Below are 12,678 nucleotides of genomic sequence, written 5' to 3' on the forward strand. Positions count from 1 at the left end.
AAGTAGGCACAAGGGTGTAGCATGTCTTTTTCCCCAACTCTTTGTGACAAAATGACTCCAATTGCACAATCCGAGGCATCCACTTCGACAATGAATGCACGTTCCGGATCAGGATGTATCAGTATGGGAGCTGTTGTAAATTTTGTCTTTAGCTGAGAGAAAGCTTCTTGTGCCTGTGTGGACCAGACGAAGGCTGCTCCCTTCTTTGTTAATCGGGTAATTGGTGCAATTATCTCCGAAAAATGTTTGATAAAACGTCTATAAAAATTGGCGAATCCCACAAACCGTTGCACCTCCTTCACATTTTTGGGAATGGGCCAGTCCATGATTGCTTGAACTTTACTAGTGTCCATGCATAATCCTGAAGGAGAGATTACATAACCCAGAAACTGTATTTCCCTTTGATGGAATTCGCATTTCTCCAGCTTGATGCAGAGTTGGTTGTCCCTCAAACGTTTCAGCACGGTCTTCACGTGATTTTGATGTTCTTCTAACGTGTTGGAAAAAATTAGAATATCATCAAGGTAGATAACAACAAATAAGTCTAGTAAATCTCTGAAAAGGTCATTGACAAAGTGTTGGAAGGTTGCCGGTGCATTACAAAGACCAAAGGGCATGACCATGTATTCAAAATGCCCATATTGTGATCTAAACGCTGTCTTCCATTCATCCCCTGGTCTAATACGAATAAGATTATAGGCTCCTCGGAGGTCTAGCTTTGTGAATATTTTTGCCTGATGGACTCTCTCCAGCAACTCAGGAATCAATGGGAGGGGATAACGGTTCTTAATGGTAATTTTATTCAGCTCCCTGTAGTCGATGCATGGTCTAAGGGAACCATCCTTCTTTTTAACAAAAAATATGGGTGCGCCTGCTGGTGATGAAGATGGACGAATAAATCCCTTTGCCAAATTCTCATCAATGTATTCCTTGAGAGACTTCAGTTCTGGTTTGGCTAAAGGATAGATGGTTCCAAAAGGTATAGCCGCACCTGGTAACAACTCCACCGGACAGTCATAATCGCGGTGTGGCGGGAGTTTGTCAGCATTCTTCTTATCGCAGACATCAGCAAATTCTGCATATATGGATGGTAGTCCTGTAGTTGATTGAGGATTCTCCTCTGGCTTGCTCTGGGGTTGTTCCGAAAAACACTCCTGTTGTAAAGACTCAGATGGGAAGGATATTTTCTTAGTCTCCCAATCAATTATAGGGTTCTGTGTACGCAGCCATGGCAATCCCAAAATAATAGGGAAGTGTGGAGATGAAATTAGAAGGAAAGATAGGACCTCATGGTGATTAAGCTCCATGACCATCTCCAGGGGTTCGGTCTCATGATCAACTGGTCCTGAGTTCAGTGGAGACCCATCCACAGTTTCCATAACGATAGGAGACCGCCTTTTTTGCAGTTTCACCCCATGTCTTCTGGCAAAGTCAATGTCCATAAAGTTACCGTTAGCTCCAGAATCGACCATAGCTTGTGTGGATATCCACTGGGAGTTGGCTAGGAATTTTACAGACATAACACAGTGGGAGTCCTTGTTCTCCTTTCCTATACCAGGTGCGATGGAGCGGGTAACTGCAACCACAGGTGAAACATGTTCAGAGCACACAGATTCCTCATCTGAAAATTCTGGTTCGACCATAGCGGCAACAGTCTTGCGCCCCCGGTGGGGACAATTAATGAGGAAGTGATCATTCTTTCCACAATAGAAACATTGATTCTCTCGAAGCCTACGTTCTCTTCTTTCAGCATTTTCACGTCTCTGCATGCTGTCTACTTGCATCAGCTCTACTCCGGATTCCTGGTACCCTTTCTCCTGGGAGTCTCTGGTAGCTGGAGCTGAAACAGAAGTATAGCTGTTATTATTACGGAACCACAAGGAGCCCCATCTCTCCTGTTTACGTTCAGCCAATCTAGTGTCAATCCGGATACAGTGTTGTACGAATTTATCCACCTCAGTGGGGGTTTCAGCACGTGCCAACTCATCCTTTATTGTCCCAGAAAGGCCATTTCTGAAGATTGTAAGCTTAGCAGCATCATTCCATTTAGTGTCAATTACCCACCTCCTGAATTCCAAGGCATATTCAGCTACTGAGCGTTTGCCCTGGCGTAGTGCTAGTAAAGTCGCCTCCGCTGTAGCCACTCGGTTGGGGTCGTCAAACACTTCACTCATAGCTGCCAGGAAGTCTTTTAAATTATTCAGCCCAACATCGTTTGTCTCGATGAAAGGGCTAGCCCAGGCTAATGCCTTATGTGTCAGGAGCATGATGACGCACAAAACCTTGGATCGGTCTGTGGGGTAATGCATGGGATGAGCTTCAAAAAAGAGTTGGCACTGATTGAGGAATCCTCGAAATTTATCTCGGTCCCCACCAAACCAAAAGGGTGGAAGTGGCAGAGTGGGAAGGGCAGATGCTGTTCCACCACGCTCTTGGGACTCCAGTTTGACCACGCGGTCAGTTAGATCACGTACCAATTCCTGCAAGTTTTGGATGGCTTGTCCATAAACTTGAATGTGGTGTGTAGTCTGATTTTCCAAGGCCGTATGTTTAGTCTTGAAGTCACGCACCTCACTATGAAGCTTGGACAGTGTACCGTGCATCTGGTTCACACGATCCTCCAGACTCTTAATCCCGGCGGATTCCATTATTAAGGCTTGAGTATCCTGTTTACGATACTGGTGATACAGCTGGAATCCAATAGCCAGGAAGGACGGCAGACACAGCGGAGTAGGAGACTTGGTCGATGGATAGCCAGAGGTCGGTGCACAGAGCGGGTAGTCGGGTGAAGCCAGGAGTCGGTACACGGAGCGGGTAGTCAGATGAAGCCAGGAGTCGGTACACAGAGCGGGTAGTCGGGTGAAGCCAGGAGTCGGTACACGGGGTGGGTAGTCAGATGAAGCAAGGAGTCGATACACGGAGCGGGTAAGCAGGAGAAGCCAGGAGTCAGTACACGGAGCGGGTAAGCAGGAGAAGCCAAGGTATACTGAGCAAGAATACCTCAGAGCTAGAGGACTGGGAACAAACATAATACTCAAGCATTGTTTATAATATGCTCTGGCTATATATAGGGCCAAACAGGAAACAAGATGGCCGCCAACAGGAAACAAGATGGCCATGGTCATGAAGCAATACTCGCCATATTAACTGTGGGCAAGAGTCAGGGAACAGCAGCCTCCAGTGGTGGGAGTAGTAATGACATTTGAATAGCGGCCACCAGTGGAGATCCTTGGAACAGCATCTTCACATGATGATGAAACACAGGTTCTAACACACAGATTCTGACATTTCCTTCTAACATGTAAAGTATAGATGAAATCTATAAAATTGACAAGAGAAAGGTTTGGAAGGATTTCCACCCTATACACAGTCCAGTCACATTAATGTGACCACCTATCAAAATCCAAAATAGCCACCCTTGGCAGAGTGGACCGCTGCGAGACGTGCAGGAAGAGATGGGATGTTGTAATGATGTTCACTGGGATGTTGAGCCATGCCGACTCCAGTGCCGTGGCCAGCTGCGCTAGGTTATGTGGTTGAGCATCCATGGCGCAAACAACCCAATCGAGGTGGTCCCATAGATTCTCAATTGGGTTCAAGTCCGGGGAATCTGCTGGCCAATTGAGTATAATAAACTCATCCTGGTGCTCCTCAAACCTCGCACGTACACTGCGAGCTTTATGACACGTCACATTGTCCTGCTGGTAGATGCCATCATCCTGAGGAAAAACAATTCGCATGTAGGGGGGAACATGGTCCGCAAGGATAGATGCATACTGGTGATCCATCGTACCTTCCACAATGATGAGTGCACCCAGATGGCTGATGACACGCGCCTTCTGCGATTGATTATTTAACGTTGATGTCAAAAGTAGGCGGTGATCACATTAATATGACTGGACCGTGTAACTTTTCTTCATACATGTCACTTACTTCTCTGATGTCACTTACTTCTCGGACTGTACCATATTTCTTTCTGGTCATCTCATGAATGGCGTGAGCCAGGATATAAACTGATATATATGTATAGTAGAAGTTTCTATCTGTCAAAATCAAAGGTTCTGGAATCCGATAGACATCAGAGCAATTTACATAATGACCATGTAAAAAATCAGCAAAAAATTCATTTTTCTCTTTATTTTTAGTAAGACAGGAATACGTTGTTAGCCATATTTCCTCCAATACTGGGTCGTCTGGACGGCTTAATGAAGTTACACTAGCGATCATGCGTTTAATGTGAGGAATTGTTCTTTGTGGTAACATAAATATTAAGCTGCAGTTGATCAATGAATACAAATACGTTCTTTTTGGTAAGGAATTCATCCAGGAGTCGTGAAGGATCAGTGTGTGATTCTCTATGTAAGCTTTATATGGGATGAGATAGTCAGCATATGTTTTGGTGTAATGACCAAATATCACCAGAACTTTAGTAGTTGATTTGCTTAGTGTAGCCATGAAATATCTAATACCATCTTCAGATTCGGTCAGTCGTATAAGAAATTCAATGCAGATCCCATTCTGCTCCATTTTCTCCTTCAGCTGCAATAATCCCATATCAACACTCTTATCTTTTGGGGCTATAATTCCAACCCAATTCCATCCAAAGTGTATCAGGCATTTCACAATAGCTTCATATAGGACCTGATCATCTGGAATGATCTTGAATAGACGCGTTGATGGGTCTTTATCATTTTGGAAAGGCTCCCGTTCTCCATGAATGATCTACGGAAAGAGAATTGTCTCATGTATCAAACACACTCTTCTAAAAGGAATATAATCTATGCTGTCTGCAGGATATGATGGATACACTTAGGAAATTAGATAGTTGTGATGTTCTCTTCAAGGAAAGGAATATATGAAATAAATAACATAGTTGCGTAGGTTGGGTTTGGATGGCATGGGAACAAAATTTGGTTCGACCAAGTTTGTTTATGAACCTTACCTTAATTTGGCTTAAAAGTAGATAGTTTTGGGGCTCCTAGAAAACTATCTGTAAAATATAGGTTCCTTGGAACCCTAAGAGTATTCTACACTATGTATTATAGATAGGTTCCTAGGAGTCCTAAGAGTATTCTACACTATGTATTATAGATAGGTTCCTAGGAGTCCTAAGAGTATTCTACACTATGTTTTATAGATAGGTTCCTAGGAGTCCTAAGAGTATTCTACACTATGTATTATAGATAGGTTCCTAGGAGCCCTAAGAGTATTCTACACTATGTTTTATAGATAGGTTCCTAGGAGTCCTAAGAGTATTCTACACTATGTTTTATAGATAGGTTCCTAGGGGCCCTAAGAATATTCTACACTATGTTTTATAGATAGGTTCCTAGGGGCCCTAAGAATATTCTACACTATGTTTTATAGATAGGTTCCTAGGAGCCCTAAGAGTGTTCTACACTATGTTTTATAGATAGGTTCCTAGGAGTATTCTAAAATAATTTAAGCCATAAAAGTATTCTACACTAAAAGAGCCAGCTACTCTGTAAGAAGTCTCTAAAAGAGTTTTTGATACACTCCCTTTTCAGGATATCATTTACCTAATCACTTATTCTTATCTCTGCTTCTAAAACCAGTACTAACTGTTCCAATGATAAATATATTGCATTGACACTTGGTCACTTGCAATAAAAAAACAAAAAAAACTTACTTAACTCTCTACAGTCTGTAACTCATATGGTAGTCCAGCTGTAGGACAACATAGTAACAGAAGTCCATCCAGTTCTGGCTAATATCCTGCAACAAAGGTAAAATGCCCATGAGGCAGAAGCCATTTCTATATTTTAGGGGAGAAATCCCTTTCCAACTCCAATCTGGTCATAAATATTAAATCTTTGACTGAATGTACAAATACTAAAATTTCTATGGAAAATTATAACCTTCAATTATAATTTTTGTTCCCTGTCGTCCTTACCAGCGGCACAATGTGGGGGTATTTCGTGCCCCTGTGTGCTGGTAGGACAGGCGGAGTTTTAATTAGCCATGTATTAATTTCACATGGCTCGTTCCCTTTAAGAGGAAACAGATACCTCCCCCCTGTGTGTTTTTTTCTGTCCTGTGTAAAGGATCGGACAGGTGGAGAGGACTCTGTGTCCTCCTAAAGAGAAAGAAGGAAGAAGTTGTAAGTTGCAGGTTCTCACCTGTTCAAATCATCTTCAGTGAAGCACTCTGGCCTGCTGGACTTCTGTGTCAGTCCTGCAGGGAGAAGAGGGGTAAGTTTAAAGGCTCCTTTATCTCTTCATATATCCCTGCCTCCCTCCCACAATGTTTGCCTCATGTATCCCCGTCAGTCCCGTCTTGTTTGGGCTTTGTGGAGCCGCGCACCGCTGGCTCCAGGAAGGGGAACTTCCGTTTTCGTGGAACCTTCTCTGTCTAGGAGGTTCCCGGCTGGGCGCTCATAGAGGTGACACCGGCACTTCCGGTTTCGGCATCCGCCGCTCCGGGACCACGCAGACAGCGGTGCAGTGCGGCTATAGAGGCAAGGTATGTGCCAAGGGTCTGTTGGCTAGGGAGGGAGCAACTCATAAGGCCTGAGAGTGCTCTCAGGAGGGCAAGGAACGGAGCTCACATATTTTTTTGTTAAGCCACGCCCCTTTCTGGATACAGGGCTGTAAACAGGGGCATGGCTGCTTCCCTCATTGCCTGCTAGCTTAAACCACTAGCTGGTTCTGTGTTGTGGCTCGTGTTACTGCTTCAACTACACTTGTTCTAGTGCAAACTCGACTGAAGTTTGGTAAGTTGTCTGACTGAAGATGGGTGAGTCTCCTTATATGGTTCCTTAAATGTACTCCTTTATGTTCCATATCCTATGCTTAGGTATCGCTGAAAGCTAGTTTTTGTCATGTCTTCGTCTTCCACCCCTCCCGGGGATCAAGTGAGACGGATGAAGTCTTCAAAAGGAGACATCTGGCTTGTATTGAATGTGACGTTCTACTACCTGATAGTAGGTGCGGTCTTTTTTGTCTGCTAATTCTCCCAATGGTGGGAGTATCCTGAATGTCATTTTTTGCCTCTAGGCTATGACTGGTCACGCTGCCAGCAATGCAGGGGACCTCTGCGGGAGGAACCCGTTACCAGTGATATGGTAGCATAGGTCAAGGAGTATGGTGAGTACGTTAGCCGCTAAAAGGGGTAGGGTCCCCACTGGCTTCTAAGTATCCTTGTTTTTGCAGGATGATTCCTTAAAGGATATCCGTACATCACTGGCTCAGCTCACCAAGAAACAGTGCGTGAGAGGCGTTCTGTTTCGCTGCCCTCCCTGGAGTGCCTCCAGGTGGAGGATGAGTCCATATCATCGGACGACCAGTCCTCCTGTTCCAGCAGACCCATTTTTTCATCATGAGAAGACTAACAAGCTGCTGAAGGCCATCTGGTCGTGGGACCAGGTTGGCGAGCGGGAAGCCTCTGCGTCCACCTTTGAAAAGCGGAGGGTTTTTCAAGTGGACGCCTCCATGGCCAGTTTAATGGAACAAGAGTGGAAGCAGCCGGAGGAAGCTTATGTCACCACCAGGGCTTTCAAAGCAGTATATCCAATTGATTCCTCCCAGCTGGATCGCTGGGGTCCTCCACCCAAGGTGGATTTGGCCATCTCAAAGCTCTCCCGTCGCACTGTCGTGCCTATTGATGACGGGTCAAACCTCCAAGATTTGCTCGATAGGAGAGTGGATTCCACACTCAAGAAGGCGTATTCGTCTGCTTCAGCCCAGATGGCAGTGGGCATTGCCTCCACAGAAGTAGCTGATAAGCTTCAAGCCCGGTTGGACCGTCTGGAGCGGGACATCGACTCCGGGGCCAACAGGGACGTCATCCTGGCGTCCATGGGGGAATTCCATCTCGCTACGGATTTCCTGAGAGAGTCAGCAAGACAGAAGGTGAAACTGGCTTCCAAGACCATGGCTCTGAATACCGCTGCCAGGTGGCCCTTGTGGCTCAATCCTTGGCGGGCTGATGTCACCTCCAAATTTTCTTTATGCTCCCTCCCCTTTCAACCAGGGAAGATTTTCGGCCAGGGGCTAGACGACCTGATGGAGGGGCTGGCTGAAGGTAAAGGCAGGTCGCTACCACAAGCGACCAGAAGAAGAAGGCTTTCCCCTTCTAGGGGTCGAGACTCTACATCCCAATACAGGCCTCAGCAAGGTAACCAGAGACACTCCAGATACCTCCCAAAGGGGCGGGGCAAGGGGTCCCCAAGGAAGACCCTAAGAAGAAGAGGTTTTGAGGAGGCTTCGCTCTCTGTGTCCAGCTCTCCCGTAGGAGGGCGCCTTTCCAAATTTTTCCATGGCGTGGCATCTTCACATTTTGGATCCATGGGTCCTTCAGTTCGTTCAGCGGGGGTACGCAATAGAGTTCTCACACCCTCCTGTGGACCGGTTCATCACTACGCGGGTTTTACCAGCTCTACAACAGGTCTGCCTGGAGGCTTCCGTGGCAGAATATTTCGCAAAGAGGGACCTGGAAAGGGTCCCTCCCTCAGAAGTGGGATAAGGAGTTTATTCACCCGTATTCCTGGTTCCAAAGTCCACAGGAGGGTGGCGGATGATTATAGATCTTCTGTTCCTCAACCTTTTCATAAAGGGAAAGCCATTCAGGATGAAGTCCATAAACTCAGTAACCAACTTTCTATTGCGCAACGAGGTCATGGTCACCCTGGACCTGAAGAATGCCTACTTACATATCCCCACCTTCCCGCCACACAAGAAGTATCTACGCATAGCCATTCTTATGGCTGGTCACAGAGAGCACCTACAGTTCACTGCTCTGCCATTCGGCATATCGTCAGCCCCGTACGTATTCACCAAGATGGTCGCACCAGTTACCGCCACCCTCAGACTGCAAGGCCTCTTCGTGGTTCCCTACCTCGATGACTGGCTTATAAAAGCTCAGTCTACTTCAATTCTCCATCACCACCTCCAGATAGCCATCACCTTCCTCCAGGAGTTAGGTTGGCTGATCAATTGGGAGAAGTCAGAAATAGTGCCATCCACCCGGAAGAAATTCCTAGGGTTTATTCCGGATTCCCAGAGCATGCAGATTTTCCTATCCCGTCCAAGGCGAGCGAAAATAGAAGCTTCAGTGCAGGGCCTTTTCAGGACCCGGCGGGTCACCATCCGCACCGCCATGTGGGTCCTAGGCCTAATGTCGTCTTCAGCCAAGGCGGTCCCTTGGGCTTCATGGCATTTGCGTCCCCTTCAGATGGAGGTGTTGAGAGCCTGGAACGGATCTCCACGGGGACTGCACAGGAAGATCTGCCTTTCTCCCGGTACCCGTCTTTCCCTCAGATGGTGGAGACACCTGAAAGACGGAAGGTCCTCGGTCCAACCTCGTTGGACCCTGTTGACAACAGATGCGTCCCATACGGGATGGGGAGCCCACCTAGACGGCGGGACCGTCCAGGGTCTGTGGAGGAATCCAAAGGTAGGAACCTCCAACCTGAAGGAGCTAAAAGCAGTCTATCTGGCGCTGAAGTACTTCGCCCCTTTTCTCAAAGGGAAGGCAGTCAAGATCCGGTCAGACAACATGATGACGGTAGTATACTTGAACAAGCAAGGCGGCACCAGGGTTCCAGCCCTACTGAGAGAGGCGAACTTGATTTTCACGTGGGCAGAGAAGAATCTGTCCCACATATCCGCTGTTCACATCAAGGGCTCCCTGAACATAGTAGCGGATCAGTTGAGTCGGGGTATCCCTGTATCAGGAGAATGGTCTCTCAATCAAGACAGATTCCATCAGATTGTCCAAGCATGGGGCATTCCAGACGTCGACCTCATGGCAGCCCGACTCAACGCCAAGGTGGAAACCTTCTGTTCTCTGTACCAGGAGGACAATGCCTTGGCAGTGGATGCCCTGTCCATCCCATGGAGGTTCAGGCTGATATACATTTTCCCTCCAGTTTCCATCATACCCAAGGTATTGATGAAAATCAGACAGGACCAAGTCTCGGGAATTGCCACATTCTCATTCTGGCCAAAAAGGACTTGGTTTGCCCAGCTCATGTGGATGAGTCAAGGCAGGTATTGGAGGCTTCCCCCCTCCCAGATCTGGTGACACAAGGAGAGCTGAGACACCACGATCAGAGGAGATTCAATCTGACAGCCTGGAGGTTGACCAGTCCCTATTAAGGAATAGAGGACTGTCTGAAGGCGTCCTAAGGACTTTAGCCAGCACCAGGGCCAACTCTACCAATAAGAATTACCTTAGGGTCGGTAATATTTTCCAGGCCTGGTGCACGGATCACGAAGTGGACTCCTCCGATCCCCTGTGAGGGCAATCCTGGATTTCCTTCAGGACGGCCTAGACAGAGGGCTTGCAGCTTCTACCCTGAAGGTACATGTGGCCGCTCTGTCCGCCTATCTGGGGAGGCGGTTGTCTCAAGATCCTTTAGTGAGCACCTTTATCAAAGGGGCAACTAGGCTGAGACCAGCAGTGTCTGCTCCTGTCCACCAATGGGACCTCAACATGGTCCTAAAGGCACTTTGTGTTGCTCCATTCGAACCCCTGGAGGAGGTGGATCTAAAGTGGCTGACCTATAAGGTATCTTTTCTCCTCGCTGTCACCTCGGCAAAAAGAGTAGGGGAGCTTCAAGCACTCTCATCGGAAGCTCCTTACATTGCCTTCTTTGAAGACCGTGTTCAGTTAAGATTTCTGCCAGGGTTCAGGCCTAAGGTTTCTTCTAGGGCAAATGTGTGTCAGCTCATTTGCCTGCCAACCTTTTTTCCAGTACCCACTTCCCCTGAGGAGGAGAGGAGGCATACCCTGGATTTAGTCCGGAACCTGCAGATTTATCTTCAGCGCATGCGCGCTTTCAGGAGATCTGAAAACTTATTAATAAATTATGTAGGTGGCCATAAAGGCCGCAAGGCTTCTAAAGCAACCATCTCCCGCTGGGTGAAGGAAGCAATCAAGTTGGCTTTTGTGAAACAGAACTTACCTCCGCCCACTGTCCTAAGGGCCCACTCGACACGGGCAGTGTCGACCTCTTGGGCGGAAATCAAGGCTCTTGCCTTGGATCAGATTTGTGCAGCAGCATCCTGGTCTTCAGAATCGACTTTTGTGAAGCACTACCGACTTGATCGGTATAGCTCAGAAGCTACTGCCTTCGGGCGCACTGTATTACATTCTGCTTGTGTTTAATGTCCCACCCTTATGGGGATTACTTGCTATTTCCCCACATTGTGCCGCTGGTAAGGACGACAGGGAACGAAGGATTATGTAGATAATCTTGTTTCCCTTAGTCCTAACAGCGGCACAAGGATTCCCCCCCTATTGTTGTTTATTTGAAATGTATGTATTATTACTTGTTATTTACACACAGGGGGGAGGTATCTGTGCCCTCTTAAAGGGAACGAGCCATGTGAAATTAATACATGGCTAATTAAAACTCCGCCTGTCCTACCAGCACACAGGGGCACGAAATACCCCACATTGTGCCGCTGTTAGGACTAAGGGAAACAAGATTATCTACATAATCCTTCGTTGTGACGAGGGTTGAGCCAATCTTGAGATTTCAAGATCGATTTTAAAATCCGATTTCCGATCATTTTCCAGCCGATCTTGAACCCGATCGTGATCGTGAAATTTGCTTGATCACCGATCGGAATCCGATCTTTTCCGATCCCAATCCTCAACCCCAGTCAATGCTTCTCTATGGGAAAAGTCACTTTTAGGGCCAGTTCACACGGAGTTAACGGGTGCGCATTCTGGCACGTATACACGTGTTAGAATGTGACCACTCAAAACAGAATCCATTCATTTCAATGTGTCGTTATGGGCGTATATAAGCAAAATTACGTGCGTTATACGCCCGTAATGACACATTGAAACGAATGGATTCTGTTTTGAGCGCTCACACTCTGACACGTGTATACGTGGCAGAATGCACGCCCGTTAACTCCGTGTGAACTGGCCCTTGGGGTTGAGCCGATTTTGAGATAACCTCCGATCTCGATCCCACTGGAAAAGGTTGGGAAATTTACTCGATCGCCAATCGGAATCCGATCTTTTCCGATCCCGATCGCTCAACCCTAATTGTGACCCTTTTTCGAACTCTCTTTAGAGAATTGCCCATGAAAATGAAAAAAATTCTAGACAATCCTTTAAGATCCAACTTTTGACCGATATATGTCTTATTGCATAATCTGATATTGTGATTTATTTTATACAATATGATATGTAAGAGTCGCTTACCTGTGTGTGCTTATATAGGCTGAGAATGTGACTCATGACCTGTCCTGTAAAATAATCCGAGTCACACATAAAAGCCATCACTTCACCACGATCTCTACAGGAATAATTGGGAGCTTCCTGCTGTTTTCCAGACAATATATGGAAGGCAGATTTTATGGTTTGCTGTGCATGTCCACAAGAATCAAATATATGATACCCCAGAGTCATGTTGGGCAGAAGGTCCAGATCCCTGTTAATCTCATCCACAGCAAAGATGAAGGACAAGATGCTTTTATATTCTTCAAGATCAACTCTATAAAGTAATAATAATAATAGTAATAATAATAGTAATAATAATAATAATAATAATAATAATAACCCCCTTATTGTGCAGGGATCCTATCTCTTATGTGTATAAAAAAAGAGTTTCTGTCTGTTCTTTATGTGCAAACAAATGACTGGACCGATCTTCACCAAATTTGGCACACACATACATCAGGTGTCCGGGATGGTTTT

At 46.3% G+C, this 12,678-nt stretch overlaps 1 protein-coding gene across 1 annotated transcript in view; it reads right to left on the reverse strand.

Moving 5' to 3' along the window:
* LOC142185743 (vomeronasal type-2 receptor 26-like) overlaps window positions 1-12,678 on the reverse strand; it is a 29,175-nt gene that overhangs the window by 15,695 nt on the left and 802 nt on the right. Inside the window, exons 2-4 of the mRNA XM_075261098.1 lie at window positions 12,184-12,475; window positions 3,966-4,722; window positions 286-490 (exon numbers count right to left, since the gene is read on the reverse strand). Coding sequence (XP_075117199.1) covers window positions 286-490; window positions 3,966-4,722; window positions 12,184-12,475 — 1,254 coding nt within the window. The remainder of the gene's footprint in view (window positions 1-285; window positions 491-3,965; window positions 4,723-12,183; window positions 12,476-12,678) is intronic.

This window comes from Leptodactylus fuscus, chromosome 1 (assembly GCF_031893055.1).
Source record: "Leptodactylus fuscus isolate aLepFus1 chromosome 1, aLepFus1.hap2, whole genome shotgun sequence".
NCBI lineage: Eukaryota > Metazoa > Chordata > Amphibia > Anura > Leptodactylidae > Leptodactylus > Leptodactylus fuscus.